Source organism: Typopeltis vanoorti, chromosome 10 (genome assembly GCF_054136105.1).
Source record: "Typopeltis vanoorti isolate ZY-2024b chromosome 10, IOZ_Tvanoo_1.0, whole genome shotgun sequence".
In the NCBI taxonomy this organism is placed as follows: Eukaryota; Metazoa; Arthropoda; class Arachnida; order Uropygi; family Thelyphonidae; genus Typopeltis; species Typopeltis vanoorti.
Genome location: NC_143558.1, coordinates 89,754,761 through 89,768,329, shown reverse-complemented (window position 1 = coordinate 89,768,329; position 13,569 = coordinate 89,754,761). Strand labels below are relative to the sequence as shown.

At 35.6% G+C, this 13,569-nt stretch overlaps 1 protein-coding gene across 3 annotated transcripts in view; it reads right to left on the bottom strand.

Annotated features, from left to right (window-relative positions):
* Positions 1-13,569, bottom strand: part of gkt (tyrosyl-DNA phosphodiesterase glaikit) — a 380,387-nt gene that overhangs the window by 250,160 nt on the left and 116,658 nt on the right. For all 3 annotated transcript variants that reach the window (XM_090399355.1, XM_090399357.1, XM_090399356.1), the window contains exon 6: positions 2,644-2,740. In XM_090399355.1, the coding sequence (XP_090255481.1) occupies positions 2,644-2,740 (97 nt within the window). The remainder of the gene's footprint in view (positions 1-2,643; positions 2,741-13,569) is intronic.

Below are 13,569 nucleotides of genomic sequence, written 5' to 3'. Positions count from 1 at the left end.
CATGTAAGAAAGTTTTAAAGCGAATAAAAGTTGAATAGCTCTCAGATGTGAACTGTAGACTAAAATACACAAAGATTATTGAAGAAAAAATGAAAGAGTTTGAGAACAGGAATCAAACCTTGGAGATTCAGTGGCAAGCCTTGAAAAAAAGCCCTGATTGATTGAGCCAGAGAGGCATGTTGTGAAGTTGGCTGCAAGGATAGAAAAATTAGAACTCCATGACACAGGAAGTTAAAGAGGCAGTGAAAGAAATGAAGAAAGCTTATCAAAAGTTCCTGGGAAATAAGTCAGCTTGTGCTCTTAGAGAATACAGAGACAAATGCAAGAATGCTAAACACTGTGTAAAACTAGCTAAACAAAAGTCATGGGAGGACTTTGGCAAGAATATAGAAAATAAATATCAAGAAGGTGGCAAAATATTTTGGAGGTTGTTGAAGAAGCTTAGGAATGGAGGAAACAGTGCTGTAAAAGGAATTAGAGATGATAAAGGTGACATGAAAACGGAAGAAAAAGATATCCTTGAAGTATGGAGTAATTACTTTGAAAAACTGCTAAATGAAACAAGCAGTGATGACAGCACAGTGGTAAAAAACTGACCAGGCATGCAGTCAGGAATACATATCCATACTTGAAGTAGAAAAAGCCATTAAAGGCTTAAAATGTGGAAAGGCAGCAGGAGTAGATGGTATTCAACCAGAAATACTGAAGTATGGTGGTATAAAAGTCTTACAGTGGCTGCACTGCATAGTTCAGAAAGCCTGGACAGAGGGACGAATTCCCGATGATTGGAGCAGAGCTCTCATAGGACCCATATATAAAAAGGGAAATAAAACCGAATGCGAGAATTACAGAGGTATTTCTCTACCAAGTATTCCTGGCAAGATCTATGCAAGTATACTTGAGAAACAATTGAGAAGAATTGTGGAAGAAAAGCTTGGTGAAGAACAAGCTGGATTCAGGCCAAACAGAGGCTGTCAGGATCAGATCTTCATTTTACGACAAATAGTCGAGAAAGCATGGGAATATAACAAAGATCTGTATTTAAGTTTTGTCGATTTGGAAAAGGCATATGACATGGTGCCAAGAGAGAAGCTATTCAATACGCTACATTTATATGGTGTCAATGGGGCATCATATCAAGCAATACTTAGTCTTTATTTGAGTTGTAAGTCAGTAGTTAGAATTGAAGGAAGTACAGGAAAATGGTTTAATGTTAAATCTGGCGTGAGACAAGGATGTACATTATCCCCACTGTTATTCATTATCTATATGGATCATATTATGAAGAAAAGTGGTATTAAACATGATATCAAAATTGGAGATGTCAATGTCAGCTTTTTGCTTTATGTGGATGATGTTATACTTCTAAATAAATCTGCTACAAGTCTGCAAGATTTTCTGACTAAATCGAATAACTGTTGTGATAGATATGGTATGCAGGTCAGCAATAAAAAGACAAAGACAATGAAAATAGGCAAAATCATTGAAAATGTCAACTGTGTTGTGAATGGAGAACCTGTGGAACAAGTAAAATATTTCAGCTACTTAGGCATAATTTTTAGTGAAGATGGTAAATTAAATATAGAAATAAACAACAGAATCAACAGAGCTGGTATGGTGGGAAGTCAACTGAATATATTCATATGGAATAAGAGAGAAATTAGTCAGAACACTAAATTAGCTGTATACAAGACAGTGTTCAAACCAGTTTTAACTTATGGATCTGAGAGCTGGGTCAGAAGTAAAACACTTGAGCAAAGACTAGAGACCGCAGCCATGAGAGTCCTAAGAAAGATTATAGGTGTGAACAGATGGCATCAATAGAAATATCATATTAAAAACGAGGATATTAGGAAAGAACTTGACATTGTCAGCATCCAGGAACGTGTTAGCAGAGCTAATCTCAGGTGGTATGGTCACTTAAACAGAATGGGCAAAGAAAGATTAGCAAAACAAGTGTTCTCTGCCAGGTTGACAGCAAAATGACCCAGAGGAAGACCAAGATATAGGTGGATTGATACGATACAAAGCGCCTAAGATCTGATAATGTTGGAGTCTTGACAAGTTACAGACTGATTTGGAGGAAAATTGTAGATAGGAAGTTAGTAATGATGTAATTTTTTTCATGTAGTACTATCATATCCTGTACGCCCCTTGAGGGTACATGGCAGGTATTTGATGATGATGATGACGACAGATGGTTTGAGAGATTTATAGCCTCCCTTGATGAGTCCTTGACTCTCTCTCTCTCTCTGGAGTTCTCAGATAATAATATCACTTTCACAAACTAAGAATTCTTAATGCAAATGTCAGTTTGAACATTAATATTTTATACTTCTAAATACATGTTTATAACTTTGTAACAGATTAAATATAGTTAAGCTAACAGACATATATATCTAAGATAAATTTTGTTAATGAAATTTATAGACTTGATAAAAACCAGGTACTATAGGTTCATTTGTGTTGTGAGTAAGTGCCATTTTAAAAGTCTGTCAATGAAATAGATATCTGTAATGAGCACTTTAGGAGAAACCATGAGCATAAATTAACTAATTCTAGGGAATGTGAAATTTAAACAAAGCTTGCATTTTATAAAATATTACATTTAAATTACTCTTGTAAATCAGAATATCGTTTTACCTGGCAAAAACTTATATTGGGGTAAGGTTGTCCAGATTTTTCTAATCTTTGCTTGCTTTCCCTTTGTTCACCATGAACAATTAGTAATGGCTGTTTTCTATATAAAAAATGGATTTTTTCACATTATTAAAGTTTTAAAGCTAACAGTGTATAACTAGTTAAAAATACAACAGCACACTATCTTTTTTGAGAAGTTGACGATAACATTGATTACCCTATAACATTGATTTTGTCACATTGATTTTGTCACAAATCTCTAAAGAGCTTTAGGCGGTGTGTAACAAAATAAAACACATTAAGTATATTTAGTGAAAATCTAAATGCACTTAATGTCTTTAACAAATACAAGAAACTAAAATTTGCACTGAGAAATCAAAGTCTCATGGTGGTAACAAGGAGCTCAATGACACCTCAGCCACCATAAACTTTCGACACCATGATTATTGCTTTACCTTGGTACTGCACTATTTGAGAAGATACTATTCAAACAGGTAATATATTTTGGCTTTCTTTAATTGTTATGGATCTTAGCAACCCTAGAAGACATGAGATGGAGGACAACAGTGCAATATAAGGGAATGTACTAAGTTTTATTTGGGGGGGGGAAGGGGGGAATGATGAGTTTTCTTTTGCAGCTTCTTTAACATTGATAACGGCAAAATATCTTTCCATTAAAATAGTATTCTCTCAGATAGTGTAAGCTCTATATACACAGATTGGAAAGAAGTGAACAGACACCACCATGAGCAATGTGTAACGAATCACCTATTTGTAGCCAGTATAAATTGGAAGAATATTATGCTCCCAATTCTGGGTAAAATGGCTGTGAGAAGGGAACTGACAGAGTTTGAAAGAGGCCTTGTGATAGGATGCCATGCTACAGGCCTATCTGTTCAGCAAACTGTTAACAATTGGGCCATCCCAAGTCAACAGTCAATGATACCATAATGAGATGGAAGTGCAGGATAGTTGTAGCTGGAATGCTACAACTATGGAGTTTGTTATGCTTTTGTTTGATTTAAAAATATGGATAATTTATTTTTCTATACTACCTTCTTAGCGTAAAGTTACCAAATATAAAACTATAGTATAAAAAAAAAAGTTCAGCTATTTTTTAACTAGACTATAAAACTATAGTTTTCTTACCTAAAAATACCATAAGTAGATTTATATAATAAAAAGACAGTGACTGTCTTTTTATTAAAAAGACAACTCCACAAAAAAGAGATCCACATAAAACCTATAACAACATAGACAAGCAGTAAAGGAAAAGAAAGAACATGCTGTAGTTAATGAACAGCTGGAGGTGTACATTAAACAAAGAATATGCTGTAGTGTTTAAGAAAGAACATGCTGTAGTATTTAATGAACCTGGGCTCAGCTGGCTCTGGTTGTCAGTACCTGGTTAGGTTAGGGCCCCTGTCTATTGTTACAAGGAAATTAAAGAATTCAATCCTGTGACAAAGGGAAGAAGCTTTGTCAGTACTGACACAAGGTTGAGGTCTCATGATGACAGTAAAGCTTGTGATTAGAAAATGGTAGATAGCAACATAGTTTATTGTGTATGTCTGTAATACTGTGGAGCAGAAAGCAAATGAAGAAACTACTGCTCTATTCTCCCAGACTAACCACCATGGCAAGCAAATCTAAACAAATGGCCGCAAGTTCCTGGCATCCCTAAAATGGGACAGGGGTGTGAAGTATCTCCGGGCTCAAAATGGTATGTCCACTAAAACTAGGAACCTGGAATGTTAGAACCCTGTATGAAGCAGGTAAGCTAAGAAACACTATCCAGGAAATGAAAAGACTTGGAATTGGGATTTTAGGAATGAGTGAAGTTAGGTGGCCAGGATCAGGCAAAAATCAAGTTAATGACATGATGTACCACTCTGGAAGCAGTGAAAACAATCATCAAAATGGAGTTGGAACAATAATAAACAAAGATGCCAATAAGTCACTGTTGACCTTCATTCCCTACTCAGATAGGATGATGTTATTAAAACTGAAAGGGCAACCACTAGATTTCAATCTTATACAGGTCTATGCCCCTATTGCTGACAAGGATGATATCAAGATTGAAGAATTTTATGATCAATTAAAAGAACTAATGCAAAATACAAAGAAACATGATATTAACATCATCATGAGTGATTTCAATGCTAAAGTTGGGAAAAGTAAAAGAACTCTTTACTGATAACAGACAAATCCCAGAAAATACTTATGAACAGATGGAATGTCCATGCATTCTAAGATAAGAGGTAGAATGTGCACTGAACTCAGCTAAAAATGGCAAAGCCTTAGGTCCAGTAGAAATAGCAAAGTTATTAGAAGGTGACAACATTACTATATTAGTAAAGCTATTTCATAAGATCTACGATACCCCTCAAGACTGGTTACAGTTGACCTTCATCATGCTACCTAAAAAAAAAGCAAATGCAAAAACTTGTAATGACTACAGAATGATCACTCTAATAATTTATGTTCTCAAAATGTTTCTGAAAATAATTCCAAAAAGAATATATAGAAAATGTGAGGACACCATCACTGATACCCAATTTCGCTTTAGAAATAGTTTTGGGAATGAGACAGGCTCTTTTCTGTTCTCAAATCTTATTCCAAAAATGTAGTGACCAAAATAAGAAAGTATTCATTTGCTTCATCGACTTCGAGAAAGCATTTGACAAAATCCAAAACTAAAATGATTGAATTATTAAAAAGAATAGGATTAGATGGTAAAGAGATTAGGATCATTGAAAACATATTGGAATCAAAAGAGGAGTAAGGCAAGGATGTGTGTTATCACCTCTCCTTTTTAACATATGCTCATAAGCCACATTTCAAAAAAAATCTTAAAAGGAAGAGAGGAAGGGATTAATGTAAATGGTGAAATCATCAATAACATCCGATATACTGATGACACAGCTCTCCTGGCTGACAATATTTAGGATCTTCAAAATCTTCTCGAACTAGTGAACAGAGAGAGTGAAAAAATGGGATTAAGCATAAATAATCACCAAAACTAAGTTCATGGTCATAAGCAAGAAACCAATTGTTAATTCAGCACTTTCTTTAAACCAGAAACAAATAGAAAGAGTGACAAAGTTTAAATATCTTGGAGTCTGGTTAAATGAAGAATGTAATCCATGCTAGGGGGCACCATCAGGACTTTTAGGAGAAACAATAGCTTCCTCGCTTTTTCCTCATTTACTGTGTGTAGTGCCTGCGTGCACATCTTTATTTTAAGTTCCTGTGAAGATGGCAATGTGACGTTGCCAAAATATTGGAAATATTTATTAAAGTTTAATTTAATTTATATTCTATTGTATGTTGTGAATTCCTTCAGTTATTTAGTAAGCATGTATAACCAACGTATAAGCCTTCCTACAAAAAGTAATCCAGAAATGGAAATAAAAGTTAAAATTGAAATGGCCAGAAAAACTTTTCTTCTGATGAAATCAACACTATGTTATAGCAATTTACATTTAGAGCTTAGAGTAGGCATCGTTAAATGCTGTGTACAGTCTGTACTGCTGTACGGTGCAGAAACTTGGGCCCTGAAGACAAAATCGATAAAAAAAACTTGAATCCTTTGAGATGCGGTTATACAGATAAATATTAAAAATCCAATGGAGACAACAAAAACATCCAATCAAGAAGTACTGGAACAAATGGGGAAATCACATGAACTTTTAGATACCATAAAAATAAGAAAAACTGCATATCTTGGTCACCTAATTCTTATGAAAAATCTAAGATACTTCAATTGATTATAAGGCAATTGATTAAAAGGGAAGATAAATGGAAGAGGAGGACAAGGAAGACAAAGAAAATCTTGGCTGGCAAACATCATCAAGGTGGTCACTGACTTCTGATAGGAGATGGCACTCAAAGAAGAAGACTAAAGGCAGAAACAGAATGTCAGTGATAAAGTGGAATGCACCTGTGAGAATAAATGGATGGCAGCTATTGGGGAGACTGTATTCTAGATAGAGTTAAACATTTTTACAGAGATCTTTCAATAACACTTAACAATATGATAATGGTATTCTAAGAATAGACAGATTTGGAATTTATAGTGATTTGCAGTCTTACAGGTGGAGAAGTAATGTCTTGAGAGAAAAAAGGAAACTAAGAATTGCAAGGCTATGGATGTGATATGTTTGAAAGGAAAGTCAATTGTAAGGGTGGGTGGAGAAAAGAAAAACTGATCTTGACTGCAGTTTTATTATCAACAGTAAGAAAAGAAGAGATATCTTTCTTACAAAAAAAAGGGCTGTGTTTTTGTAGAATTGAAGTTCAGTAGTTTTGTCCATTTCCACAATCTCTCTCTCTACATTTCCTAGCCTATAACAATATCCCCACATTACTGCTTACCTCTTTATCATCACACTGAATGGCTTCAAAAACCAGGATCACAACCACTTCTTTGATATTCCACATGAAAAGGACACCTTCTAGGATGAACAATAATACCTCACTCCATATCTCTTCTGTCCTTCCAAAAAATGCCATATCCATCACATTCCATTCTTGTTAGGATATCATCCTCTATCCACCACACATCTTGTGCTGATGCCAATAAGGCCACATATACAAATTCTACCTCTTTATTCCTAATACTGCATGCCTTGATGCATAAATATAATAGCTTGTCTCTGGTTCTCCATTCCTTCTCATAATTCTTCACCCTATCATTCCACAGAAAACATGACTTCATTGCTTCTGCCAAAGCCATTCCCAATGCACGCTCTCTCTCTCTCTCTCTCTCTCTCTCTCTTGTACTACCATCATTCACCACACACTTATTCTGGAAGGCTTAAGCCACCATCATATTTTCATTTTCTGCATGAACATATGCTTCTCCTCCCACAACAGCAATCTATCCAACTTCACACTGCCACTTTCTCACTCAAATGCAGATACAGACCATCTCCAGCAGTCTCTTAACTTCCAAGTAATCCCAAACATTCCTACATATCCTGGCAATCATGCCATTTATAATCATTATACATCTCCTAAACTCTCTACATTATCATTGGAAGGCAATGCTATCCCAACTCATCTTCATGCTCTTCTACTTCACTGTCTTTAACAACACTAAAATCCCACACTACCTGATTAACACTTTCCCATAAATCATTCATTTCAAACCAACACAGTCAATTCTTGCGCACTTCCTCTCCTCTCTCTCCACAATCTCAGTCACTCTTCATATTGCCTTCCTACTCAAAACACCAACACCTGCTCTAAACATCAGTCACTTCAGAGTCATTTCCATACAACACTGCACTACTCTCCAAAATTCTGTTGATATCATTCATTTTCAACTCCTCTTTTACTGGCACCTTTTCTTATACTTTCCACAATCTGTCTCTTTCCAAATTTCCTATCTCACTTTGTATCTACGTTAACTCCTTCTCAATTTCACTGTTTAATTTCTAATATCTAATTAACTCCTTCTCAATTTCACTGTTTAATTTCTAATATCCTCATTCATTTTTACATTTTATATACATTTTTATAAATGTATTGAATGAAATTTTAATAATTTTAGAATAATAATTCTTTTAGATTTCTCCTTCCACACATATACACAAAAAACAAATAAGAAAATGATGTCAGTATATGCATATGATCATTTTTTTTAATGGCAATCCATTAAAAATGAGAGTTATTCAAAATATAGTATATTGATACTGTGGATAAGCAGAAAAGCAAGGAGAAAGAATAAACTTGTCAATACTGGATTTGAAACTGGCAGATACATTGTACTTTTTAGGAAATATATGGAAAGACTGTTCTAAATGACAACAGCAGAGGAACGAATGAAGATTAATAAAATTGTTCTGCATGTATAAATATGTTGTATGTATTTTAACAGATTCAGAAGAGAGTGGGGAATTATCAATGTTAATTCTAATGAAAAGTTCCATGGAAATGTTTGTAGAAAATGAAAGCAGCAGAAAATGAATGTCTGTGTGAAAGAGTGGAGTAAATGGTGAAATGGTCATTAATCAACCTAACTATACTGAATCAAGTACTTTCAGGTAGCTCTTAAAGACATCGCCCCAAATGTGAGAACAGTATTCAATGGTCGAATGGATGATTTGTATAGTTGTTCAAAAGTAATGTCTCAAATGAAAGAGAAAAGCTTTCCCCCTCCCCCCAAATGCTGAGGTGGTAATATTTGTTTATGCCAGATCTGAGGTAATACCCCTCAATCTACTTGCATAAAGATATGGGTGTTGTCAAAAGTAAGACTGGAAGAAAAGGGATATTTTTTTGTGAGAAATAAAACAAGATTGGTTTTGCTAGCATAGAAATTAAAAAGGTTATCAGAATCCCATTAAAAATTGTTTGGAAATCAAAATTTAGGGTTATACAAGTTGACTGGTAAAGTTTATTAACATACAGCACCATTGATCATATATACATATATACAGTATATGTAATAAGACAAATAAATACCAAAAACCATTAGGTCTGGCATTCATTGATTTTGAAAACACATTTGATTCAATCTCAACATTAACTATTTTAGAAGCTCTTAAAAATCAAGGAATTGAAAAAACTTACATTGATAAACTTAGTCATATATATATATATAAATTCCTATAAAGAGGGAGCCAGACAAGGAGATGCCATTTCACCTAAATTATTTACAGAAGCCCTGGAAGAAATTTTTAAAAATCTGAATTGGAAAAATAGAGAAATTATGGTAAATGGAAAAGAACTATATCACCAATGATTTGCTAATGATTTTGTTATTTTAGGAAACTGTGCAGAAGAACTTCAACAAATGATCACTGAATTGAATGCAGAAAGGAAAAAGAAAGGATGAAATATAAACAAAGACAAGAACAAAAAAATAACTTATAATAAATATAATAATAAAATGTATAATAAATACATTACCAAAAAGCCAGTACAAATAGAACACAAGGAAATCGATATAGAAAGCTCCTATGTTACCTAGGACAAAAGATCACAATAGAGAGAACAACTGTAAAGAAGAAATTATGCATAGAATTCAACTTGGTTGGTTTTGGAAAATGCTGTGAAGCACTCAAACATCCCAATCTGCCTTAAAAGAAAAATATTCAACAGCTATATACTTCCAGTCATGACATATGGAAGTGAAACATGGACTAAAAAAATTAAACAAAACATGGACTTTGACCAACAAGTTACCCAAGGAAAATGGAAAGATCATTACTCGATATTACAATTCTAGATAAAAAGTGCAATGGTTGGGTCAGAGCTCAAATTAATATGACAGACATTATAACAGCCATTAAAAGATAGATCCAAATAGCAATGAGCAGGTCATATTGCAAGAAGTAACACTCAAAAATAGACAAAGTTGATATCAGAATAGTATCCTAGAGATGGAAAGAGAGATACAGTCAGACCATAGAGACGGTGGGAGGATGAAATTAAAGAGATGGCATGAACTCCATAGCATAGAAAGACTCAAGATAGGAATGAATGGAGGACTTAGGGGAGGCCTTCGTCCAGCAGTGGACAGAAAATAATTGATGATGAAGGCTAGTCAAATGAGACAAGACACAAGAGTGAAGTTTACTGTTATCAGCAAAACTGTGTACTGATTTGTAGTAGCTGGAGGTCATTAATATGTGGAATGAAGAAGTAAAAGAACAAAGCCTTGTGGAACACCAGCATTAGTTGCAAAGTTTGAGGATAAAGATCCAAATACCATCACATGTAATATGTGTCCAGAGAAAAAGTCAGCAACCCAAATGCAAAAATTCTAAAAATAGACTATATGATGGAAGTTTACTTAATAAGCATTTCTTAGTAAGGCCTAATCATATGTAATGAAGGGGTGCGCAGCAGCTAGGTTCTTGTTCCTGCACCCTGTTAGTACCCATTAGGGGAAGCTAAAGCTGCTATCAACCAAACGCAAGTGATCGAACTAAAATGCTCCCAAATTTCTGTCCTAAAGGATACCACCTGGGGCCAAGCCTAAAAATAATATCATTTAATATTGAAAGTTTCTCCAGTGTCAAGCAAGATCTCATTGCGAATATTTGCAGAGATAATGACTGTGATGTGCTCTGCCTACAAGAAACTCACAGAGGAGAAGGTGCTGCAAGACCTTACATCCATGACATGAAACTCATCAAAGAAATACCCCACGATAAATATGGCAGTGCAATATTTATGAAAGAGAACTTGATCCCATCGTCCATTGACTCAACAAACAATAGAAACATTGAGATTATTACGATCACATTTAAAAATATCTCAATAACCTCAGTCTATAAACCACCAAAAGAAGCTTTCTCCTTCCCTGACATCCTCCTCAATAATAATGCATACATGACTAATGTTGTATTAGGTGACTTTAACGGCCATAGTGTTAACTGGGGTTACACAAAGTCTAACGAAGATGGAGAACTTGTTGAAAAATGGGCTGAAAACCTTTCTCTAAACCTGATACATAATCCAAAGCTCCCTGCATCTTTCAACAGTGGCAGATGGAAGCGAGGCTATAACCCGACCTCATATTTGTTAGCTCAAAAATATCCAACATCTGTGTTAAAAAGGTTTTAAATCCGATTCCACATACTAACATAGACCTATAATGCTTCAATTCAACCAAGCAATTATGCCTAACACCATCCCTTACAGACGACGATTTAATTTCCAAAAAGCTAATTGAAAGAGTTTCATGGAAGATTTTGACCGCTTCATAGAAGAAGTCCCTCCAAACCCTCAAGAGTATCTAGAATTCATAAAAATACTGAGGAAAATCACCACCAAACACATCCCCCGAGGATGCCACACAAACTACATTCCAGGCCTTTCCAGTGACATACAAGCCCAGTATGCTGATTACTTACAACTTTACAACACCAACCCCCTTCTCAGAAGAGACTATCCAAGCAGGAGAAAAATTATGCTCCAAGATGGCAGAGGAAAGGCATTCCTCATGGAAAAAAGAAATAGAAGCCCTTGATATGACCCATAGTATCAGAAAGGCATGGAACTTTATCAACAGAATTAGGAATGATTTCACTATGCCATATGAGTATCCGCAGGTAACAGCTAATCAAATTGCTCACCAGCTGCTGCTGAATGGAAAATTCACTAAAAACACACACAAAAAAAAGATACTTAGAACCCCAAGTGAGGAACAAAATATGATTAACTCAGATTTCACCATCACTGAACTCAACGCTGCCATAAACCTATTAAAACCTAGAAAATCTGCAGGCTTTGATGATGTCTGTAATGAACAGATTAAACATTTTGGAACCAGGACTAAAGAGTGGTTATTAAACCTATACAACACTTGCCTCAGAACCCTAAGGATACCAACTATCTGAAGGCATGCCAAAGTGGTGGCCTTTCTGAAACCAGGGAAACCCCCCAACCAAAGAAAAAAATTACAGACCTATATCACTACTCAGCAGCCTCTTTAAACTCTATGAATGATTAATTTTGAATAGGCTACAACCTCTAATCGAACCCCATCTTATTGCTGAGCAGGCTGGACCAGGCATTTATATTTTTAGACCAGGCAAATCCTGCACATCACAAATTCTCAACCTCACTCAATATATAGAAAATGGTTATGAGCAAAAACTAGCCACAGGAGTAGTCTTTGTAGACCTAACTGCAGCATATGATACCGTAAACCATCTCACACTCAGAAATAAAATATATAGAATAACTAGAGACTATCGCCTTGTCCTCCTGATCCAATCACTCTTGGAAAACAGATGCTTTTATGTGGACCTTGGGGTAGGAAGAGATGCTGGCACCACCAAAAAAATGGCTTCCCCCAGGGAAGTGTGTTATCACCATTACTTTTCAACATCTACGTCAATGATCTCCCCCATCTTTTCAGGAACTAGAAATTTTATCTATGCTGATGACCTTGCCATAGATACTCAGTCAAAAAATTTTAAGTCCATTGAAACCTCTATCACTTGCCTTAAATAGTCTAACCACATACTATACCAGCAATCAACTAAAACCAAACCCCTTGAAAACCTGCATTCTCAGCTAATGAAAGAAGCAGACAAATGAATGATGAACATCACCCACTGTTCGGCCAGACCTCAGTGCCCCAAAGACTAAGATCCCAACATAGCTTCCTGATACCTAAAAAAACCTCCCAGAGACAAGACTTCAACAATGGCTTGCACTATATCCTGAAAATAATACTGGTATTCCAACAGCTGACACGTGGTGCGCACTTGGACTGGAATACTTGGAAAAGCCTAAACAGACTCCGGACGACAGGTCGCTGCAAACAAAACCTCATCAAATGAGGCTACCTCACTGGCTCAGACAACTGTGAGTGCAGGACAACCCAGTCCACGGAACACCTTTCTTGTCCCTTTCTTCCATCACTTTGTGCAAAAGAGGACCTTATATCCTGCACAGAAAGAGCAGTTGATTGTGCAAGATACTGGAGGAACATCTGACCATGTTTATTGTATATAAGTTATGTATAGTTTCCTTTTTTTCATATTTAATTATTATTCCCTGTATATTCACCTACCATATCTAAGCTAATCTCATTGTAATGTATCCTAATTTGTTGTAAATCATGTTGTAAAACTTACTTACTACTGTACTACTAGTGTTTGGATATGAAATAAAAAAAAATATATGTACTGAAGGTAAAGAACGACCACTCAAGATTCTCCAAACTGTTTCATGCCATTGGTCCAAAAATGGATAATATATGAAAGATCTCACTGTTGATCAACAGTAACAGAATCCATAGTCCATCCATCCCAATGGCTTTAAGAGGCCTTTAAGGCCCACAACCTTCCAAGCATGCTTGGATTTCGTAACCGAAGTACGAGGATAGAATGGTCACTCTTATGCCTCAAGGTATTCTTGGCTGTATCCCTGTGTGTTCACGAGGCCGGTTTGCCTGCTTGC